The sequence below is a fragment of the Silene latifolia genome, chromosome 6 (assembly GCF_048544455.1).
Source record: "Silene latifolia isolate original U9 population chromosome 6, ASM4854445v1, whole genome shotgun sequence".
Lineage (NCBI taxonomy): Eukaryota > Viridiplantae > Streptophyta > Magnoliopsida > Caryophyllales > Caryophyllaceae > Silene > Silene latifolia.
In genome coordinates this window covers 14288818-14312116 of record NC_133531.1, presented here as the reverse complement: position 1 = coordinate 14312116, position 23299 = coordinate 14288818, and the positions used below count along the sequence as shown (strand labels likewise).

Here is a 23299-nt window from a genome sequence, read left to right as displayed (position 1 = left end):
AAATATATATTTTATTAAATTTAAATGTCGTGTCCCGTGTCCTAAATTTCATGGGATGCCGTGTCACGTATCCGTGTTCGTGTCCGTTTTGGTGCAACCTAGTTAGAGGGTACCGGGATTTGTAGTTGGGGTGGAAAGCTATAAGAATCCATAGATTTTTATGTGCATTAGTTGGCGTGGAAAGATTCACGAGCGACATTAATAAAAGAAGGTAACAAGAAAAATGATTGAAAACTAAAAATTGCTGGCGATTTCTGCCAGGCGTTCTAGCCTATTAATTGGTTTCGCCACCATTTGTTCCCATCTAATACTTTGCAATTGACTTTTTAGTAACACAGAAATATTATAATCCTTTTATGTTAAAAAACCACAATGAAAAAATTCTATTTGTAGGTCTTTATTTTACTGAGTTTCATTTACTAAGTTTAGGATGAAGGAGTGTTTATTTGATAACCGAGTTTCATTTGGAACAATGAAAAACAGTTTTCAGTGTAGCAAAATTAAGTTCTCTAATTAAGTTTATTACATGAGTCCATATATTGTCATGCACTCAAGCTAGAATAACCCGCCCTTGGCGCCAGTAGACCTGGCAAAATCAACCCGACCCGATTGACCCGACCCGAAAAGGATGACCCGAGACCCGAAATCGACCCGAATTGCTAAACCCGAATGACACCCGAAGCCCGAAGTGACCCGACCCGACCCGAAAATGACCCGAGCTTTCATGGACCCGTAACAGACCCGACCCGAAATGACCAATCCGAAACCACTCAACCCGAAATTGACCCGACAAAATATAACTTTAATTGACTCTAATAGACTTGAAATGTCTCTCTTCTCTTAATCTTTGACCAAAATGGCTCGACCGAATTAACCCGACCCGCTTGACCCGAAACACACCCGACCAACAAACCCGAAATAGACCCGTAACCCGAAATGAACTGACCCGATCCGAACTAACCCGAAAATTTGAGAAACCCGAAATGACCCAACCCAAACTGGCCCGACCCGAACCCGACCCGGTTGACCCGTTTGCCAGGTCTAGCGCCATGTATGAGAGAAAGTCTTTTGTTTTACATCAATATGAAAGTAACTCACGCTTGCCTAAACTATAAGAAAAAAGTAAAAAACTAGTCCACCCTTGACAGGTGGCTAGACTTTAACTTGTCTAAGAAAGTCATGGCAAATGATCAAATATCTTTGAGTTGTAATGCTACCCATCTATGGTAGATAGGTGCTAATTAAATAATTAATTGTCTTATAAATAAATGATTAAAACGTAAATCTTCTAATATGGGACATAAGATGCATATACGTGTAAAAAACTAAGCATATTCGTCATATAAGTTTCTCTAGTACTAAAGAAAACAGGAGCTTTCCGAAGAGTGAGCAGCAACAGGTGGAAGAAAACGTAAATCTTTTAATCTTTTCCGATCAACAGGTGGAAGAATTGTAAAAAATTAAGCATATTTGTAATAATGTTGCGTCAAAGTTTATAGTAGATAAAGTAAACGATGATACGAAAGCTAACAATGTTTTGAAAATGAGCTCCTTTATGTTGAAATCGCATAATGTATTGGTTGTGGTATCAGAATGTTTATGTCCGCTGCTTATGCAGCCTGTGAATCATTGAAGAAAATTTTGTTATTCGAATGCGTTGTGAGTTAAGGTATATCATATATGTTGTTAGAAAATATTGTGATTTAAGAATTGAATATTTTGAGTTTGTTGGTATTTATTCTAGTTGTTTAAAGTGTATCCAGAACTATTTTTTTTTTTTTTGACAGTTGTATCCAGAACTATTGTTTACGTTTTATTCGAGTAAGTATTTGGACAAACTTATTGTTGGGATTGCATTTTGGCAACGTTCAAGAAAATGATTCCATGGTCATTAATGCATCGATTAGTCTTGATTGTAGATTATATCATTATAATTGTGCAACATAATAATGGCTTTTGACTTTGCTTTCGAAAAAAAAAAACGATCACCCCTTATCTTGGTCGTATATATAAATACATGTGTTATATCGTGTGATATACTCCCCAATGGCGTCGTTAGTGGGGGTGCAGTGGGTGCATCTGCATCCCCCCTATTCTGAAATATTAGCATTAGTGTGTGTAAAAGAACAGCTTCATTCATGTAGTCCAGTGGTTGTGTGCTTACTTCTGATTTTTGTGGTCTAGAGTTCGAATCTTCGGTGATGTTTTTTGTTCATTCTTTTTCACACTTATGTTTAGTTCCCCTTTGTGCGTTATTTTTTCAAGACTTGTTGTTTTGTTTGTATTTTTAAATTTTTTCTTTCAAACATCCTTTTTATGTATCACAAATATATATTGATAAAAAAAACTCATCTGGTTAAAATGTATGATTGCATTTAAAATAAATTTAAGTAATATACTTTTTGGCAACAAATTTTTTGAATTGGTTTATACAAATTTTTATCACGATAGAGTATATAAAATATTCTATTATTAATTTTTTTTTCCTGTGTCAAATGCGCCTCAGAATATCGGGGTGGGAAATTCGTATTTTTAACTTATAATATAGTCCACTCTACCTCCATTTTAATTAATTCTTAACCACTAGACTAAGTTTGATAATTTTCTATTATTAATAGTGCATTACAATTTGACCTCAGTTTGAATTTTAACTCCTTTACAAGAATCTTAATAAGATATGCAATTATCTTGATATTTTATGATTTATTGAGTTTTCGGTCGCATCCTCTCTGTCCAATTTCTAGATACGCCACTGATACTCCCTCTATTCAACTCCCACTTTACATGTATTTCATTTCCGTCCATTCAACTCCACTTTACATATTTCCTTATTTGGATACGTAAAAGACCTTTCTATCCTTATTGAAACCCTTTATTTACAAAAGGTGTCATTGTTATCCCACGCTAATACTACATCAAAACCCACCCTAAACTAATTATTAACCCAATTATTTTCCCTAACCCAACCCAATCCACTAATCTTTCCCTCCAAAAAATAACCTTGACCCCAACAAATTCTAACCCAATAAACTCCCAAATCCGTTAAAAATTATTCTAGACTTCATTCCCTCAACCAACCCACTTCAATGCCCATTTCTAGATCCTTCCTAGAAAACCCTAGAGCAACCCTAACTCCCTCATTTCCTCACACCGCAGTCACAAACAACCTCTCTCTCTCTCTCTCTCTCTCTCCCTCCCTCCCTCCCTCTCTCTCTCTCTCTCTCTCTCTCTCTCTCTCTCTAAACTCTCCAGAAATTCCCCATAAACCCTAACATTCTTTCCTCCTCATACTCTCTATAATCTATCTTCGTCTTCATCCTTATTGATTTTCTGATTGTTGTTATTTTATTTTATCACAAACATCAAATTTATTGTTGTTCTTGTACGATTGAAATGGGGAGATCACATGCAAACTGTTTTAATGAGTGTTTGCAATGTGTTCTTGACTGGTATTCACTTGGTACTTCAGATGATTTGGGAACTCAAGTTTGTGAAACTCGGTTTGACGATCCTTATTTTTGTGTTCCTAATAATCCTGAATATGATGACATTCCAGATATTCATCGAAGAATTGAGTTTGGTTGTACATCTGGGGTTACTCCGGTTGAAGAAGTTGAGTCTCTGCCTGAATCAGAAAGCTCCCGCAAATTCAGAATGTATTGTGAAAGATTCAATGCAAAGCAAAAGAAGGCGTCTGAAATTGAGGTTGCTCGTAGATCTGCTTTGAATTTGCCTGAAAAATTTGAACCAGAACCGGAGATGCCAAGTTCAATCAGAATGAAAAAGTATGAGGAGAGGTTTATTGCAAAACAATTAAAATCGTCTAAATAGGGAGGTCCATTTCTTATTCTCAAACTTTAATAATTTCTGTTTTTTTATGGTTAATTGGGATTGTTTCATGACAAATGGTGGTAAATGTTCTCTGGTAAATGTTGGTAAATGTTCTCTGTTCTTTGGTAAATGTTGGTAATGTTCTGTGGTAATCTTCTCTGTTATTGTTCTCTGGTATTGTTGGGTACTCTGTTGCTTTTTTTCCTGGTTAAACGTTTCATGATAAAGTTATCAGATGATGGGTAGTTGAATTTGGTCGTTGGTTAATTACTGAATTTGTGTTTTATATTGGCTGTTGTTTATTGGGTTCAGTTGAGAGATGATTGAAATTGTCATAGGTCCATTTGCACAATGATGAATGTACCTAAATGGTTTTAGAGCAATAACTGTTATTGAATTCAAATAATTTAAGGTAATTGGCCATTTAATTGAAGTAGTTTTGCCACCACATGGTCTACCAATGTTTAGGTGTGTGTACTTATCCATTTTAACTTCAGTAATCATGTAAAACAATGTGTTTAACAGCTCCATGATGACTTTATCTGATAGGCTATCGCACACCTATACAAAAATAAATATCCTAGACACAAATTAATGTAGTACGTAGGGGTCGAATCCACATAGAGACGGGAGTTGTAAATTAGTTGTTATGAGGTGAATTTTATCAAGGTCAGTTATCGTATGATTGGTTGGTTGGATAATGGAGGAAAACAGTAATAATAAAGAAATAGTCTAGGGAGGTCGGGTCACACATGCAAATTATGTAAATGCTTAAATTAAACATAGGAGTTGATGAATCGTTAATGGTTTAGGCTTAGAGACACCCACCTCTCGATATTAGTGTCAATCATAGACCGGGTCCTAGAAAAACTCTCGTTTATGACTAGGTCGTCCTACTAGACATGCTTAGTCTAATCCAATTCCGTGCTTCTCGACTTATAGAACGAATTAACAAACTTAATCAACCACCGTTTACAACCTACGATACGTAATTCTCTCTCTTAAAAAAGCTCTCCCTTTTCTCTCTCAAAAACCCCCAAAAACAAAACCCTAAACTTCTTTGAACCGCCGCCGCCTCCAATCCTCTCTCTCGCCTCCCACCTGCCGTCACCCGCTCGCCGGAGATGGGGGTCTTCCTTTGGCCCATCTCCGGCGATCGCTCATCTCATCGTCGTTCTTCCGTCCTTCACTGATCCCGCGTCGGCGCCTCTTGGTGTCCTTAGCTTTTTATCGTTCTCTTCTTGTTCCGGGGCTGATATTGGGTGTGGTTGGGTGTTTGCTGTGGTGGCGACCGGTGTTCCGTCTGCTCCCCGACGTTCTCCTTTTCCTTGCTGTTTTCGGGCTTGCTTGCGGCTTCGGGGTGTGTTCCCCGGCCCTGGGGTTTCCCCTGCCACCAGTATGGTGGTCTCCGTGGGTGTTTGGATCTTTCAGTTTTTGAGTCGTGTTGTCCCGTCTGGTTGGGTCTTGTTCACTGTCGTCCCCGCCCTTGCGTCGCTTTGTCATGTCACTGTCGCTGTCGTCTCCACCCCAGGGGTGATCCCCCCACTCCCCCCACCCTTGGGCTGGTTGTTGGTTTTCTGGGTTGGTCGATGAGTCTGTGTGGCTCATCTGTTGCCTCCTTGTCAAGGGTGTGTTTCGGGTCTGTTTTGGTGATCCCCCCCATTCCCCCCACCTTTCAGTCCCTCTGCATTCTCCTTTTGTGTCTGTCTTTTTTTTTGTGTCTTGTTGGTAGTTTGACGGTGGTCCTGGGAGGCGTCTTTTGGTGAAACGGGTCTCGGTTTAGTGTCTTTGATTCCTTTTGCATGGTTTAGGTCTCTGTTTCTTTGAAGGGCTGTTGAGGTCGCATGTTAGCCTTTTTGGTGTTTTGTCGGTTTTGTCTGGGGTACTTCGGTCACCGTTTGGTCTTTGTTTTTCGTTGGCGTTCGCTGGTTGTTTTTTGTCTGCCCTGGGTGTTGTGATGATTTCGCTGTGGTCTTATCTGATGCGGGTCAGTGTTGGTGTTGGGTCGTTTTTTAGATGAGTTTGGGTTGGACTAAGGTGGGTTGGTCGAGGCGTTGGTTTGGATGGCTTCGGTGGTTGTTGACTCTTTTATCATGCGCTTGTTTTCTTATATGCTTTTGTTGTTAATAATAAAATCCACTGGGTTTTGGGTGTCCTGTCCCTTAATCTTTGGGGTGGCTTATAGTGTCATGGCTCTCCTCTCTAATAGGGTTTTGGTTTCTTTGCATTCGATTTTGAGCCTGGGTGTCCTGCCCCATTGGGTTCGTGGTCGAGTTGGGCATTGCTTGTCGTACTTCTTGGTCTGTTGGTCCTACGATCAAAGGGTTCAATCTCGAAGGTGTAGGAGTTTTATCTCCATCAGGGGCGGACTTCGTCGTCTTGCTTCCACCATTGTCTTTCTACGATCTTTTCGCAAGTTCGTAAGTACACCTTGCTATTGTCGCTCTGCGGCTCGTATGTATCGGCGGTATTTGGGGGTCTTCCGTGTGTTTGAAGCTCGTTCTATGGCTCGTGGCTCTTTCGCTTGCAATCATCATTATACCCTTCATGCTTTTCTAGTTGTTGTCGTTTTTTATGTTTATGTAATCCTTAGCCTTGGCTTGGTAGCACTAGATTTGGTGGTCATGTTTCTGGTGCTACCTAGTCGAATATCTTACACTGTAACTTGGGAAGTAATGTAAGGTATCCGTTGCTTGCTGTAAAAAAAAATACTTTTTATGCATGACTTCCTTCATTCCCTAGACAAGGTAGACTACTCTAGCATAATGTAATTGTAAACTAAACTAATGACAATTGAAATGATAAACATAATGAAAATAGGAATAGAATTACCTTGAAATGAAAATGGAAATGGAATTGAAGAACAATGCAAAAATAAATAACTTGAATATAACTTGAAATGGAAATTGTAATATAAATTGAAATGCTTAAAGGAAATTGTTTATAGTAAATCTAATCTAGTCTAAACTAAGAACTAAACTAAGTACATGAAAGTAGTGTAGAAAATACTAAGAAAAATGGTGTGTAAGGGTGTGTGTAAAGTGTGTTGATCAACACCCTTTATATAAGAATAAGAGAGTAAAATTTGTAAAGGAATCCAAAATGGCATCCTAAGCACACTCTTAATTTTTCTTCAATTCTTGAGTAATTGTCAAGAGAATCTCATGTTAGCCCTTAACTCCTTCTTAAACACCCGGTTAATTGCACAATTAGCATCCAAAGAGCATCCTAAGATGAGCATCCAAGGAATTCTCGCATCTTCTCTACTTGGGCTTTAACACTTGATTTTATACTTGGACTCATTTCTTCATTTTTCTATTAACATAAGTTAGTGTCATTTTTGCTTGAATCAACACTCCTTATAAATTGTCATGCCATGATCAAGCTTGCCTCTACTTAGCCTTGCAATTCCAATGTTTGCTAAAATGGCTGGAAAAAGCTTCTGATCGCTTAGATCCCTACAAAATGTAACAAATACGAGCAATACACCTAAAACGCAATATTAGCTCACAAAAACACTAAATACAGCGCAATAGTCAAATAAATCGAGCTAAACTATATATAAAATGGACACATCATTATCTTTAATAGTTAAAGAGTTGTGTTGGTTGTTTCCTTGGTCGTTGCTGTTGTTTAATGGATATGGACATAGTGTGGTCTACCTTCATTGGGTGTGTGTGTGTAGGAGGCATTACTACCTTACATAACTCAACGATGAGGCCAAATAGGCCTGAGAGTTAATGTAATTATAATGAGTGCTGTTGGTTGTATGCCTCAGTGAAGTTCATTTTGGACCTAGAGGTGGCTCAGTGATGATTATTCCTTACTGGTTTGAGAGCACTTTAAATTTGAAAGCTTTTATCAATTGTAGCTGTTATTGGCCATAAGATTAACTCTGTAAGCCACCACATGTCTAACAATTGAATGGGTGTGTGTGCTAACCATTAAAAAATGACAGTAATGAGTTTGATATGTATACAGTTGCTAGAATTATTACTGTTAATTCATAGAGTTAGTGTGGTCTACCTTCAATTATGTTTCTGTGTAGGAAGGCTTAAGAGTTCACACAACTCAATGATGAGGCCAATTTAAGCCTGAGAGTTGCTGTACATTTGACATTCCTTTAAACTAAACTGAATTTTAAACATACCTTACTGAACTGAACTGTTAACATTAAACTGAACTGAGCTTCATACATTGTTGTGCATTACAAAGTTCTTAATTTGATTAAAAGTTAAACATTTCTTACAATTGAAATGTTTATTCTCTAAACAAATCTCAAAAACAGTAGTCATCCTTATTAAGTACTTAGATGTTCTAAATTACTGGTTTGCTCCAACATTAAAACCTAATTCACCCATCAAGTACTCTAACCCTTCAGTTTGACCTATTCCTTGTAAATACCCAATGCAATCCTTTACAAGGTCTTCATTAACCTCCAGATTTTTTGGTAATAAGCCAAGGGTAGCAAGATGATCCTTTGACATGTGTGGGATTGCAAAGTCATTATGACCTGTAGCTTTCATAATTTCAATCATAACACATTGAAGTGTGGGGAAAACTTTGTTGAGTTTGTATGCATCATAATCAACAAATGCTTGCATAACTGAATTGACTAGTTCGTCAACTGACCTAGCTACTTTTTTTTATTATAAGGACTGTAATGCCCTAAAAAAAACCAAGGTCATTGACATTTAAATCTGGTGAATTTGGAGGTTGGAAAACTAACTCAATATTGAACCCATATGTGTTTGCAAAAGCCATAAATTTTGGGTCATTGTTCTTTATATGAGGCCTAACATTATCTTGTTGTATGAATATATATATGCTTACTTGCTCCTTCAGGCCATTTACTCTTGATTGCTGGAATCGCTTGTTCAATAATGCATTGCCTTGTAACTTGTTTTGTGATTGAGTCAATTGGCTTTGTCTCCAATGTTCCCCTTGGTCTATTTCTACTTGCCCTTTCTGTTGGTTGTTGTTTAATGAAAGGAAACATGCCAATTTTTCCATCAAAGAGTAATTCCCCAATTTCTGAATAAATTGGCCTACTAACTGCACTCATAAACATGACTTTTGTGATATACCTCTTTGATTGACAACTCCTATATGGCAATTCTTCCCCTTCAACCACATAAAACTTGTGATCATCATAACTAATGTAAAACCACTTCTCATCCATGTGTATTACATTGCTCATCTCTGCAAATTTGATCTTTGTCATTGGCATTGCATTTAAATCTATAATTTCTTGCACAGCTTGTTCAACTAGTAAGCATTTCAAAGCATGCTTCATTCTATGGACCTTATTTGCATCAGTGAGTTGAGGATGTAGTGGGCTTGAGTGTGGTTTCAGTAAACCTGCACAAATCTATGAGTAGTCTGTTCCCACTGAAACTCCGATCCAGTGTTTTCTGAGACCCTTACCATGGTGTCTCTTTTTTCCTATTCTAGTGCTTTTATTTGCTCTAGGTCAGGTAGTATACGTTTTCTATTTTTGTTGCCAATTCTTTTGCTTCTCACATCTAACTTTTAACCAACTATTCTTGGTGTTTTTGCAAGCTTCCAAATATCAGAGATTGTTCTTTCCTTGATTCCAAACCGCACAGCTGCCTCCTTGAATGCACCACGACTGAGTTTCCCTTCTTCTTACTGCTGGAGCATGTAAATGGCCACTTCTTGCCTAGCATCTTCTGTAAGACACTTGCCCGGCATTGTAAGAAATGTTTGTGTAATTTTTTTTACTGAAAACTGTAAAACTTGGGACTGAAATCTGTAATTTTTTTAGAGGAAGTAAAGTGTAAATTTGTTGGCTCAAGAAATGTGTAAGAGTAGAACTGATTCAGGTTATGTAAAGGAGCAACTCAAGTTGCTGATTTGATGCTTTTTGGAGGGAAATGGTGGGGTTTTAAACTCCTCTAAAATTTTGGAGGGAATTCTAATCAACAAGTACAGTTTGGAGGGAGTGTTAGCACACTAAACAAATGCTTAACATTACTTGATTTTCCCCCTAATAAAGCACATCTACTTTTAGAGTTGTACTTTTATCATTGTTTAATAACACCCTTAATATTTGTGCAAAATCCATAGTTGCAAAGTGGAGTTGAATGGAGGGAGTAGATAGCAGTGGATATACGCATGCATATTGGATAAAAAGCGCTTTTCAGTCAAAGATAATACTAATTAATGAGCATCAAGTGATCGTCGGCTCGGGGATTCCTCTTACTGCTACCGAAGGAGTTCAACGGGTTGTCGTATCTTGAGAGAGGAACGCATTATTTTGGTAAAAAGTGCAGTAGAAGCGTTATCTCTCTCTTAGAAAAAGCGCCTAGCCTGCTTCGACCCAGGCCACATCTTCTAAACTATCTCTTTTACATTATTTATATAATTTATTGTTTACCGTTTTTATTATACTCGTTATCTTATTGTTCTATTAAACACTTAGAGCATGTTTGGGCTCGATTCTAAAAAATGAGTATTTGTTTTTCAAGTTTAATTTTTCAAAAGTGTTTTTCAAAAACAGAAACAACAAATAGCTGCTTCTATTTCTATGGGCAAAAATATGGATTTTTAGCTTTTGAGATTTTTTTTTTAACTTTTAGAAAACGATGTATTTGGCCAAAAAGTATTTTTGAGCCCAAAAGCACTTTTACAAACTAGGCCAAACACACACTTATCTATTATTCTTGTATTGTTATTACTAGGTTAGACCCCGTGCATTAAAAATGCACGGCTTATAAGTTTTTTTTATTTCTGTTAAATTAGATATATAATAGTGGTATCTCATTAGTTGTTCATTTTTTCATCATTGCATTTTGCTTTAACAAATAAAAAGTTGAAACTGAAATAATAAAGAAAATTGAGAAGCATGTTGAAATATAATTTTGTAAATAATATTTTTTTATATCGAAAAGCTAATGATTCCAATTTATAAATTTTCTCAATTTTTTATCTCGGAAGTAATTAAAACGGTTTATAATTTTGTTTATACATAGTATGAGTCAAGTCTTTCTCAAATAATAGAATTAGTAAAATATTTAGTAAATCATAGTTTGGTACACTTTTTTTATTAAAATGTTTTAATTAAAAGATTATAAATTAGAGTTTAGTTAAAAAGATACTATTTGATGAAAAGATTAATTTTAATGAAAAGATAATAAGTTAATGAAATAAATTATTATAATTATTAGTTACCTTACTTAGTTAATATATATATAATTGTTATTAGTTACCTTATTTAGAAAGATGCTTTTTGGAGGGAAAATTTGTGAGAATGCCTATTCATTTAGTAAATAGGGGATTCTTGTTTTTATAATTGTGATTTTGACCCATATTTTCGAATTTTTTGGCAAAGTAGAGTTATTTGACAAACTAATTAGTGTTTTGGGGTTGGTTTCAAATTATTTGGGCTCAATGGGTCTACGCCAGCACTTTATTTTTTTTCCTGTTTTTTAGACAAAACCGCTAAGAAGACTAGCGGCTTTACCCTGTTTTTAAAACATATAAATAAATTGCAATTTTAGCAAAAGCATGCATGAAAGCCGCTAAGGTAACCCACGACTTTCACACTTTAATGCTCTTTAATGCTTACAAAAAGCTGTTGTACTTCTCTTTGCTATGGCTTTTTGGAGTTTTTTTTATAGAAGTCGCTGATCTTATTAGCGGTGTTGGTACTTTATTAAAAAAAAAAATAAAGTCGTTAGTTTTTTTAGCGGTTTTGTTTGAAAAACAGGAAAAAAAATTAAGTGCTGACGTGAATCCATTGGTCCCAAATAGTTTGAAAACAATCCCAATTAGTTTGTCAAATAACCCTACTTTGCCAAAAAAATTCCATATTTTCTATCATATGTAGAGTGCTTTACTTCAGTTAATCAATTTGCAACGTTTTTATATTCGGACAAATTTACTAGATTGTGACATTTTCATTTAAAGTTAAAGTAACTCGTCTTTCATTTTTAATTGCGTCTCTATATTTCTTTTGTTTGCGCCACCATGCAGGGCTAAAAGGGGTTGTTAGTTGGTCCACTTACAAGAACAACATAGCAAAAAGGAGTTACTTCTCGCCTCCATCAACTGTCGGTTTATCCGTTCAACCTCATAGTTTACGTTCTATCCTTCGTGAGGATGTTCTAGGTGTTTCCTTATCTCTGAAACCGACTCACTCGTACAGCTTTACCCTCAATTTTCGGATTGAAATGGACAATTCGCGTACAATAATTCAATGAACATTGCTACTACATACTACAAACCCTAGCTTATTCGTAGTAATGTGGTATCACAAATTCACAATACAAATTATTATAAAATTTTGAGTAAGGGACGTTGATCAAAGGAGAACCTAACTAGTAGCAAAGGGAAACACTCGCTACCCCAAAATTTCAAGAAATGATTAAAATTATCGATTTTTGCTACCCCAAAATTCTTATATACAGCCTTAACATAAATATAAAACAATATTAAAAAAATTCGCTACCCCAAAATTTTATTTCTAAATCATTTCAACAGTCTTGGATAGTTCGACTAGACGTAAGGGCAATAGGTGACTTGGAAGCGGAAGCCGAAAAATTCCATCCCACATCGGCCAACGGTCGAGGTGCAGTATTAGCAAAGTGATATATAAACCAAGGCTGAAATTTTAAAGGAGTATGATCCTTCAGGCAGTACAATGGGATATGAAGAGTGGTCATTTACTTGCTCTTATGCGAGTTGGGTGCCCGCCCCGCCTGGTTACGACAATTGGGCACCCTCGTTTATACCATCTGATCCCTATTTCTGCATACAACTTATACTTAAGAAAAAAAATTGAAAAATCATTTCATATTCTATTTTAAAATTCTTTATTTAATTTCATAAATTTTAGGTTTTGAAAACGTTCAGACTGATCACCATCAGTTGAAATATTTTTCTTAAAACATATAGATTGATAACAAACTTTATTTCTCGTCTTTTTGTTTTTATCGATTATTCAAATTTATTATGTGCATTAGAGGGTACCGGGATTTGTAGTTGGGGCGGAAAGTTATAAGAATCCATAGATTATTTAAATTTATGTGCATTAGTTGGCGCGGAAAGTTTCTTGAGTGACATTAATGAAAGAAGGTAACAAGAAAAATACTTCCTCCGTTCTAAAATAATTGACGTTTTCAATTTACGGGGTGAACCTTTAAATTCAATTTATACAAAAATATATTAGTCGGAAAATTATAAAAATTACACCATAAAAAATTCCTTACGAATAGAGCTTTAATATGAGTATATATTTCAACATATTTAGTCATATATTTTGAGAGATATTAAAGAAAGAAATGAGTGTCTCAAAAAGTGAGAATGACAATTAAAAAAAACAGAGGGAGTAATTGAAAACTAAAAATTGCTGGCGATAGGCAATCTAGCATATTAATTGGTTTCGCCACCATTTGTTCCCATCTAATACTCTGCAATTGACTTTTTAGTAACACAGAAATATTATAATCCATTTATGTCAAAAAAAACCCACAATGTAGAAATTCTATTTGTAGGTCTTTATTTTACTGAGTTCCATTTACTAAGTTTGGGATCAAGGAGTGTTTTATGATGATAGACAGTCTTTTGTTTTACATCAATATGAAAGTAACTCACGCTTGCCTAAACTAAGAGCATCATACGCAAAACTCTAATTTCAGCTTGTAACTACTCCGTCTTGGTGATTATTCTCTACATAAACTATGGAGCAAGTTCGATTTGGCTTTAAAAAAAAAGGAAAAAACTAGTCCACCCTTGACGAATGGCTAGACTTTAATTTGTCTAAGAAAGTCATAGTGATGTCTTTGAGTTGTAATGCTACCCACCTATTGTAGATGGGTGTCAACTTAATAATTAACTGTGTTATAAATCAATGATTAAAAATTAAATCTTCTAATATGGGACATTAGATGCATAAACGTGTATAAGTTTCTCTAAAACTAAAGAAAACACGACAGCTTTCCTGAAGAGTGAGCAGCAACTATTGGAAAATTTGCATATGTTCCTGAAGAGTCGATCATCTTAGTCGTAATAATGTTGTGTCAAAGTTAACAATGGCTGGAGTAAGAGAGTTCTTAACACTTGAACTAATTTTTGTTCTCATTATATATGGTTAAATAAAGTGGTTCTCAGTAACTTGTGTCGCTTATTTTTTACCAAAAAAATTGAAATACATTAAAAAGATAATTAAGTGAGCCTAATTTAATAAGAGAGGGATACTTCATTTCAGTCTTAGATTAGAGACGTAAATTTAAAGAAACTGATTTTGCCTCTATTATATACGATCCTTCCATTTCTTCTTATTTTAGCCTCTATTACTCCCTTAATAAGTACTCCCATTACAAGCGAGCCCTAAGAATGGACTATTTTTTCCCCTTTTGTTAATTAAAGTCGCGCTCATGTAGTAAATTTAAAGAAACTGATTTTGCAGCACCAAGAATTGTATTGATTACACTTGTTTCTCAATGTTCCAAATGAAACTGATGAGGTGCTGTTTGTTAAATGACATATTTGCCAATTTTTAGCATATTTAAGGGTTTTAGCATGTTTAATCAATCAATATGCTAATTTTAGTGTTTGGTAAACAGCATATTGAAAGAACATATTTGGGGTTAATATACTGTTTTACAATATGTTGCTTACCTAGCATATTGGTTAGCATATTGTAAAAAAGGAAAATTTTCTCCATTTTACAAAGAAAACTAACAATCTACTAATCGTAATCTGCCAATTACCAAACACTAAAATTAATTCTGCTAATTATAATATGCTAGTCAAACCTTCTGATAAAATCTGTCATTTATAATCTGCTTTTGCAATCTACTTATGCTAAAATTAATCCGCTGTTTACCAAACAGGGCCTCAATCATTGAGCACCTAATGTAGTTTTTACGTATTTCACATAAGAAAAACGAGGGAACCGATTTCATTAACAAAACAGATATTTATCAAAGATAATTATGGACATCTTTCAAAAAAATAAAAAAATTAATTATGAATTACATGCATGATGATAATTTTATTTTTTGGATGACGAGAGAACTTACAACCGCTATTTTTGGTACTCACTAGGTGAATCTCCGTATTTACGTGATAGCCTGCAAACTATGTACACTAGGTCAACCACCCCTTTCGGGAGGTGATAGGCTCGAAATCTAGAAGGCATATGTCATTTTACCCCTTCAAGATTACTCTTGGTGAGGCTTGAACCAGTGACCATTGTGAGTTTCACCCATGTTTTAACCACTAGACTTCACCCTTGCGAGCTACATGATGATAAACTGGCAACAAAGAACTGTTATTTTTGTGTAAGACGGTTTTACATAATTAGTGTGTAAGAAAAGATCCAAAAGTAACTATGAAAAGACACAGTTTTACAATAAACTTATGTTTTTTTTTTTCCGGTACGAAAGAGGGGCTAGGCCCCGAAAATTAATTGTTCGCAATTACACGGGGAATAGCTACTCCAAATATGTCCTCCCGAAGGATAGGACGCATCTCATTAAAAGAAACATCTAAATGCGTAGGAATAGTACTAGAGTTCACTCCTGTATTAGCTAATAAATCCGTTACTCTGTTGGTTTCTCTATAAGTATGCTCCAACTTAACCGTCCAGTGATCTTCACGAATCAACTCCTTACACCTTTTGACGATGAATTTTAAAATGTTACTTACCAATTGATTGATCTTCTTTAATAATATTGACACATGGAGAATTATCCATATGTACTAACAATTTTCGGGCCTGTAGCGACTTCGCCCGTTCCAATCCGACAAGTAGAGCTAATAAATTTATGTAAGAACGCTTTATTCAAGTAATTATGAATTAAGAATTCCTAAACATGCAACTAGGGATGACAATGAGTCGGGTCTGGGTTGGGTCCACCCAAACCCGGACCCGGAATGCCAACCTCAGACCCATACCCGACCCAGACCCGCTAGGGTCCAAAATCAGCAGACCCATACCCAGACCCGATGGGTTTGGGTCGGGTCCGGGTCTACCCGCGGGCCCAATCTTCAACAAATACACTAACAAATACTTCAGATAAAATCCCCAATTTCCAAATCTAACAAACCCTAATTTATCAAATTTTCCAAATCGCCCCAATTTCATACTTAATTCTGACAATTTCACTCATATTCATACAAAATCTAAACCTAATTAAAGTGCAAAATTAAAAGAATGGACAAACAATAAGTAACTTTGATGTAATAAGCTCCTCTTCAACAAGAATCTCTCTGTCACCCTTGTCTTCTCCTTGCTTCTTTTTTTCATTCTTGGTTGAACATGACATTTTCGTCATTTTCATCAAAGCATGTAGGGTATGCGTTTGATTGAGAGTATAGTAATTTGGGGAAAGAATAGTAGAATAAGTGAATGTGGTGGTCTAGGGATTTTAGTTATTTTAATAATAGACTTAGTTTGTTTATGCAAAATGGCAATGGGTGTGTATCGGTGTATGTGTGTACGTTTAAGACTTTCAACTTTTTTTTTTTAAGGGTCCAAGGGTCGGGTCTGGGTCTCGTAACTCAGACCCATACCCGGACCCGATATATTTCTTGAAGACCTATACCCGACCCATGCTCGTTGGGTTTGAAAAAATGAGACCCATATCCGCCCCATTAGGGTCCGACCCTAAGGGTCTGGGTCGGGTCCCCGACCCACTGCCATCCCTACATGCAACAAAGATATGCGTGGGTATTTGAAGAAAATAAAACAACTTGACTGAACGAAATAAAAGTATTTAAATGTAATTTGGATTTTGCACGGCTCACTTGCAGGATTTGTTTCTTACAAAAAAAAAAGGAAAAAAAAAGAATAATGAGATGGCGTCATCGGATGATGCTTAAAGTGAGCGCCACCCGGGGCATAATAGTAATTTTCCTTCGTATTCTCACTTTTCTTCCTTGAATTTTGAATTTCAAATTAATTACAAGAAAAGCACAAATATAATTATACATCCAGTTATACCATAAGCATTGTACAACCAAGGTATAAGAATCCGACTTATCCGAGCTTATATGTATTCTTTCTGAGCTAATTCAAAGTTCATGTTTTTAATGTGTAAATGGATGAGCTCAATACTTTCTTGTTGTAACGGAGGCGTCCCGTTAACCAATAGTTAGTTGATTAGGGCGATAAGAACAAATAATAGCGAATAATAAATAAAGAGACACACAGATATACGTGGTTCACCAGTAAAATAACTGGCTACGTCCACCCTGAAGGAGAGAAAAATTCACTATTGTGGAGATAATAGTACAACAGCAGACCGGTATACACGCGCTCAATATGAGCCTAAAGTATACCATATTCTACCAACAAAATAGTAATCTCAAAAGAACAAAAGAGACTACCTAAATGAGATGAAGGACAAACGATCTTGTGGCGACCAAGATCCGAACGGACTCCTTCGATCACCAAATTCAGACGAACGCCAATCTACTTGAGCCCGGAACAAACTGAAGGTTCCTCCCGGAGGGAACCTCACAAATCGACTCTCATAAGATTGTGCTCTCAAATACTATCTCCACCTCCTTGATTAACCTAGACTAATACAAGGGTCTTTATATAAATTTATTCCACCCTAAATAAGAGATCTAGTCTAATTAGGAAACAAATACACAGAAAATATATAATTAATAATTTCCTAATAACTAAGAAAACCTACGTAATAAACTAGGAAACCAAAACCTTAGTCAAATAGTCAAAGACTAAAAAAACTAGGAAACATCCAATTATAAAGGCCAATTAGTAGATTATACAACCAGTTGTATGCAGTTGTACGGTGTAGAATTCGAGCTGTGTATTAAAGTTTTCGAGTTTTGTTTAAAAGAATCTGAGTTATGCTGTAAAGTTTTTGAACTCACACACTTAAACATAAAAAAAATACTCTTATAAAACTCAGAAAAATTACACATAAGCTCGGATTAATGTATATGGTTGTACAATGCTTATTATACAACTGGTTGTATAGTAGTATTTATGTTATAAAGGCTAAGTCACACGTAACAATAGTGCACCAAATTGACACCACTCACCCGCAATACGTGCGACTTGCTTTTATTTCCAACCTACGAGGCTTGTTTTATTCTTCTTAGCTTAGTCCGTCTTCGACACAAATTCAAGGCAAAAATTTCTAACAATCTCCACCTTGACTTGAATTACCCAAACAAAAACCCAAACAAGAAGAACCAAACCCAAACCAGCTTCAATAGAGTCGATCCTCAAGTCACTACCTGTCCCGGTAGTCTCCACTCTGACTTGAACACAACACAGAAAATGGACAAACGAACCAAGTGTGCAACAAACATGACCAAATATACGAAGTACCAAATGTAGCAAGCTGCAACTACCAAACGTACCAAGTACCATATATCTTCATACCAATAGGAAGGCCAAACGTAGCAAACTCCGAAAAGGACAAAAGCTACTAAACGCCAACACAAATATATGAGATACCAAACGTCACTAATGATGGAACGGTGTACCAAAAACCACACACACTAGATTCCAGAACAAAATCTCCTCCAAACTTCATGGCCAAATGTACCGTCGTACCAAATTGCCCATATAAGGACACAAACGCCATGATCAAAACAGATGTTTCACCTGGTATAAAAGAGTGTTGCGAACACCACAAACATGCCTACACCAAGGCAACAAATACCCAAGTCGAAACCAAAAACAACATTCTATGCGAGCACAAATCACCTCCATCAAAGATGCAAATTGTTAGACTACTAAGTCCAACCCAAAAGCTCCACAGAACAAACTCCCGTCGAAGTTTCAGATGACCCCTTACGAGATCCCAACGACTCTTTTTCAAGAACTCAAATAGCTCCACCTAGAGCCCATACCGCCTCACTGAGACGCAAAAACAGATGTAAATTTGTCTTGAGGATCCATTAGCTTGACCTGTATAGTAGTAAACTCCACCTTACCGTCAACACTACCATCCTTACACAAACTCACTTAACCCAAAAGTATGTCAAATTTCAAAATATTCGCTCCCAAAATCTTTCCACCCATATGTCAACAAACCCAAATTAACGCCTAAAGGACAATTACAGCGGAAGCAGATCCCAAATCAGAACTCTAGCTCTGATGCCAATTGTTGTAACGGAGGCGTCCCGTTAACCAATAGTTAGTTGATTAGGGCGATAAGAACAAATAATAGCGAATAATAAATAAAGAGACACACAGATATACGTGGTTCACCAGTAAAATAACTGGCTACGTCCACCCTGAAGGAGAGAAAAATTCACTATTGTGGAGATAATAGTACAACAGCAGACCGGTATACACGCGCTCAATATGAGCCTAAAGTATACCATATTCTACCAACAAAATAGTAATCTCAAAAGAACAAAAGAGACTACCTAAATGAGATGAAGGACAAACGATCTTGTGGCGACCAAGATCCGAACGGACTCCTTCGATCACCAAATTCAGACGAACGCCAATCTACTTGAGCCCGGAACAAACTGAAGGTTCCTCCCGGAGGGAACCTCACAAATCGACTCTCATAAGATTGTGCTCTCAAATACTATCTCCACCTCCTTGATTAACCTAGACTAATACAAGGGTCTTTATATAAATTTATTCCACCCTAAATAAGAGATCTAGTCTAATTAGGAAACAAATACACAGAAAATATATAATTAATAATTTCCTAATAACTAAGAAAACCTACGTAATAAACTAGGAAACCAAAACCTTAGTCAAATAGTCAAAGACTAAAAAAACTAGGAAACATCCAATTATAAAGGCTAAGTCACACGTAACAATAGTGCACCAAATTGACACCACTCACCCGCAATACGTGCGACTTGCTTTTATTTCCAACCTACGAGGCTTGTTTTATTCTTCTTAGCTTAGTCCGTCTTCGACACAAATTCAAGGCAAAAATTTCTAACATTTCTAATAAAACTCATATTCTTTAATATAAAGTTCGGATAATTTATCACAAAGATCAGATTCTACACCGTACAACATATACAACTAGTTGTATAGTCCATAAATTGCAAGAAAAGGGCAATTTAGGAAAAGTTAAATAATTAATTAGTTACAAATTCACTATAACCATAAAAGTTCAATGAGGGAATAACGCCATATTTGTAGCAATATTGAAACAGTTCATCATAGCAATGAAGACCATCTGATCTTTCCATGTGTGAACCATGAATATGATCAAGTTTATAGATGCGCACAAATGACTACATACTCGTATAAAAGAGACTTAAATTCATTAGAGGTTGTGGCTGTGTGGGTAAGCTGTCAAGTATGTCGACAATTGATCCGCCCTGATCGACTTTTTTCAGGTCCTATTAAATCTTTGTCGCTTTTGTTGGCTTGCAGATGAAAAATTCGGTAGATGAAAAACGAGGTTAATGAATAACATATTTCAGTGATGAAGAAATGTAATTACGATGAAGATAAATTGTTTTGGTGTAAAATATTATTTAGAAAAAAGATTTAGTTAAAGAGTTTGATTTTAATTGAATATATATAAATTACACCCTCCATTTCTTTATATATGATGTTTTGCATTTACGAGGTAAGCCTTTGGTTTTAATATTTACAAAAATATATTTGTTCAAAAAATATATTATGGAATTGAAGTGGATAGTATAGGGCGGTCGGGTGGTCTCGCGTTTCTATGGAGGAAGGAGATCAATTGTACCTTACGGTCCATGTCCTTACATCATATGGATTTCTTAGTCCACGAAGAGGACAAGGAGTGGAGAGTTACGGGTTTCTATGGATGGCCGACGGTTGCTGACCGTCATTTATCTTGGGAGCTGCTTAAAGTCCTTGAGAAACAGTCGACACTTCCTTGGCTCTGTATCGGTGACTTTAATGAGATTCTTTATTCGACTGAGATGAAGGGGGGGAGTCGTGCACAGTGGCAGATGAATAATTTTCAAGCAGCGGTTGATGAGTGTGGGCTAAAGGATGTTGGGTGGGAGGGGTACATGTTTAGTTTTGATAATGGCCAAAGTGGTGATGCTAATAGACAAAGTAGGATTGACCGAGCGATGAGTACTGAGGCGTGGTTAGACCTTTTTCCTTATGCAAAGCTGATTAATCTTGACCGGGAATGGTCCGACCATGCCCCGATTAAGCTTGTGTTTGACAGAAGAGAGGCTTGTCATACGGTGAAGAGGAGGTTCAAATTTGAACAAATTTGGGTTGGAGAGGAGGGATGAGAGGAAGCTGTTTTGCGAGGTTTGGAGAAGGGCCGTGGTGATCTGCAAGCGACAATCTGGGCTTGTGCTAGCGAACTTCAAACTTGGAAGAAGATTAGTATAAGGAAGATCAATTACTTTATGGCGAGGAAGCGACAATGCCTGCATCGGCTTAATAGGGGTGGCCGTTCTGTCGATGAGGTGAGAAAGCGAAAGAAAATAGTTGCGGAGTTAGCTGATCTTGAGAAGCAGGAAGAACAATATTGGCGTCAACGATCGAGGGCGCTGTGGCTAAGAGAAGGGGATAGAAACACGAAGTTCTTTCATGTGAGGGCAGGTGAGAGGAAGAGGAAAAACTATGTAGGGAAATTGATTGATGATGGGGGTGTAGTGCGACGAGGGGATGGGGCAGTCTCAGGTGTAGCTGTGAATTTTTTCCGTGACTTGTTTACGTCTGCTGATCCATCGAACTTCGAGGTGGTGCTCCACGGGCTAAAGGGGAGGGTCACCAACCGTATGAATAGGGGCTGCGAGCAAAGTATTGTGCGGAGTAAATTGTTGAAGCTTTAAATCAAATGCACCCGCTAAAGGCCTCGGGTTCGGATTGTATGAATGGCTTATTCTTCCAATCCTTTTGGCATATCATTGGTCCGGGGGTAATTGAGACCGTGTTGGGTATTTTGCGTGGTGAGCTGAGCATGGAGGAGTTTAATAATACAAATATAGTTCTTATTCCAAAGAAGAAAGCGCCGGATAAAATGAAAGATTTTCGACCGATTAGCTTGTGTAATGTGGTAGACAAGATTGTTTCCAAGGTTTTGGCAAATCGTTTGAAGGTCTTCTTGGGTGAGATTATTTCGGAGAACCAAAGAGCCTTCACGCCGGAACGACTGATATCAGATAATATTTTAATAGCTTTTGAAATGTTTCATCACATGAAAAATTCTCAGCAGGCTGAGGGGCATATGGCTATCAAATTGGATATGGCGAAGGCTTACGATAGAGTTGAGTGGGTGTTTTTGAGGAGAGTGTTGGGCGTGATGGGGTTCGATGGGAGTTGGATTAGGCGGGTGATGGAGTGTGTTGCTACGGTACGGTTTTTTGTTCTTATCAATGGTGAGCCGTCTGAGGAGTTTAGACCGGGGAGAGGTCTTCGACAAGGGGATCCGTTGTCACCGTAGTTATTTATTATTTGTGCGGAAGATTTTTCGAATATGCTTAGCAGGTCAGTTGCAAACGGGGCTCTTCATGGCATTCAGATTTCTCAAAGTGCTCCCGCGGTCTCTCATTTGCTATTTGCCGATGATAGTATCTTCTTTGTTCGGGCTAAGGTTGAAGAAGCTGATGAGATTAATCATATTTTGAGGCGATATGAGGCGGCGTCGAGTCAGATGGTAAGTTTGGATAAAACTACTGTGTCGTTTAGTAAGGGTGTACCACGGGCCAATAGACACACTTTGGCTAGTCGATTAGGGGTTACAGAAGTGGAGGAGCAAGCAAGATATCTGGGCTTGCCTACGGTTATTCGCAGGTCTAAAAAAGCCATCACTGGTATTCTTCGTGATAAGCTAAGCAAAAGGGTAAATGATAGGCGGCGGAAAATATTGTCTAAGGCGGGTATGGAGGTTCTTATAAAGGCAGTTGCCAATTCACTCCCAACCTATGTGATGAGTGTTTTTAAAATTCCGGCGAACTTTTGTAATGAGCTTCGATCGTTGATTAGTCAGTTTTGGTGGGGGCATGAGGAAGGATGAAGGGGAATGTCGTGGTTATCCTGGACTAAGTTGTGTCGTCCTAAGGGAGAAGGTGGCCTGGGGTTTAGGGACTTTAGCATGTTTAATCTTGCGTTACTCGGAAACCAAGCTTGGCGCTTGGTGGCTCACCCGGACAGTTTATGGGTTTGTAGTATGAAGGCAAAGTACTACCCAAATGCTGAATTTATGACCGCGACAATAGGGCACAACCCGAGCTATACTTGGAGGAACTTTGTTGAGGCGAGAACTGTTTTGGAGCGGGGTTTGAGGAGATGTATTGGAGATGGGCGAGACACACGGGTGTGGGATCATGCTTGGATACCGGGGACTCAAACGGGTAGGGTTATTTCACCGTGTGGTATGGGGTTAGAGAATATGGTGGTCGCAGACTTGATTGAGCCGAAAGGGTATAGGTGGTGTGAGGAGATGTAACACCCCCATACTCCAAGTGCCTTACCAGGACCACTCAGGTATAAGGATGCTACCATCTCGGTTACCCGAGGCATGATATTCATAAGACA

The 23299-nt window shown here is 37.2% G+C and overlaps 2 protein-coding genes, 1 long non-coding RNA gene and 1 other non-coding gene across 4 annotated transcripts; all 4 read left to right on the top strand.

Annotated features, from left to right (window-relative positions):
* The first annotated feature begins 9234 nt into the window (after positions 1-9234).
* On the top strand, positions 9235-9717 carry LOC141658607 (uncharacterized). The gene is made up of 2 exons (XR_012549308.1): positions 9235-9308; positions 9394-9717. It is a non-coding gene; the product is annotated as an uncharacterized LOC141658607 (long non-coding RNA).
* Positions 9718-12498: 2781 nt separating this feature from the next.
* On the top strand, positions 12499-12598 carry LOC141589011 (small nucleolar RNA Z279/snoR105/snoR108). Its single transcript, XR_012519972.1, has one exon. It is a non-coding gene; the product is annotated as a small nucleolar RNA Z279/snoR105/snoR108 (small nucleolar RNA).
* A 7946-nt stretch (positions 12599-20544) lies between these two features.
* Positions 20545-21045, top strand: LOC141587551 (uncharacterized). The gene has a single exon (XM_074409026.1). The coding sequence runs from the start codon at positions 20545-20547 to the stop codon at positions 21043-21045; it is 501 nt and encodes a 166-aa protein (XP_074265127.1).
* A 1193-nt stretch (positions 21046-22238) lies between these two features.
* On the top strand, positions 22239-22778 carry LOC141587550 (uncharacterized). Its single transcript, XM_074409025.1, has one exon. The coding sequence runs from the start codon at positions 22239-22241 to the stop codon at positions 22776-22778; it is 540 nt and encodes a 179-aa protein (XP_074265126.1).
* Positions 22779-23299: the final 521 nt, after the last annotated feature.

Coding starts and splice junctions, on each gene's coding strand:
- LOC141587551 (XM_074409026.1), top strand. CDS start 20,545: ATGGATTTCTTAGTCCACGAAGAGGACAAGGAGTGGAGAGTTACGGGT.
- LOC141587550 (XM_074409025.1), top strand. CDS start 22,239: ATGCTTAGCAGGTCAGTTGCAAACGGGGCTCTTCATGGCATTCAGATT.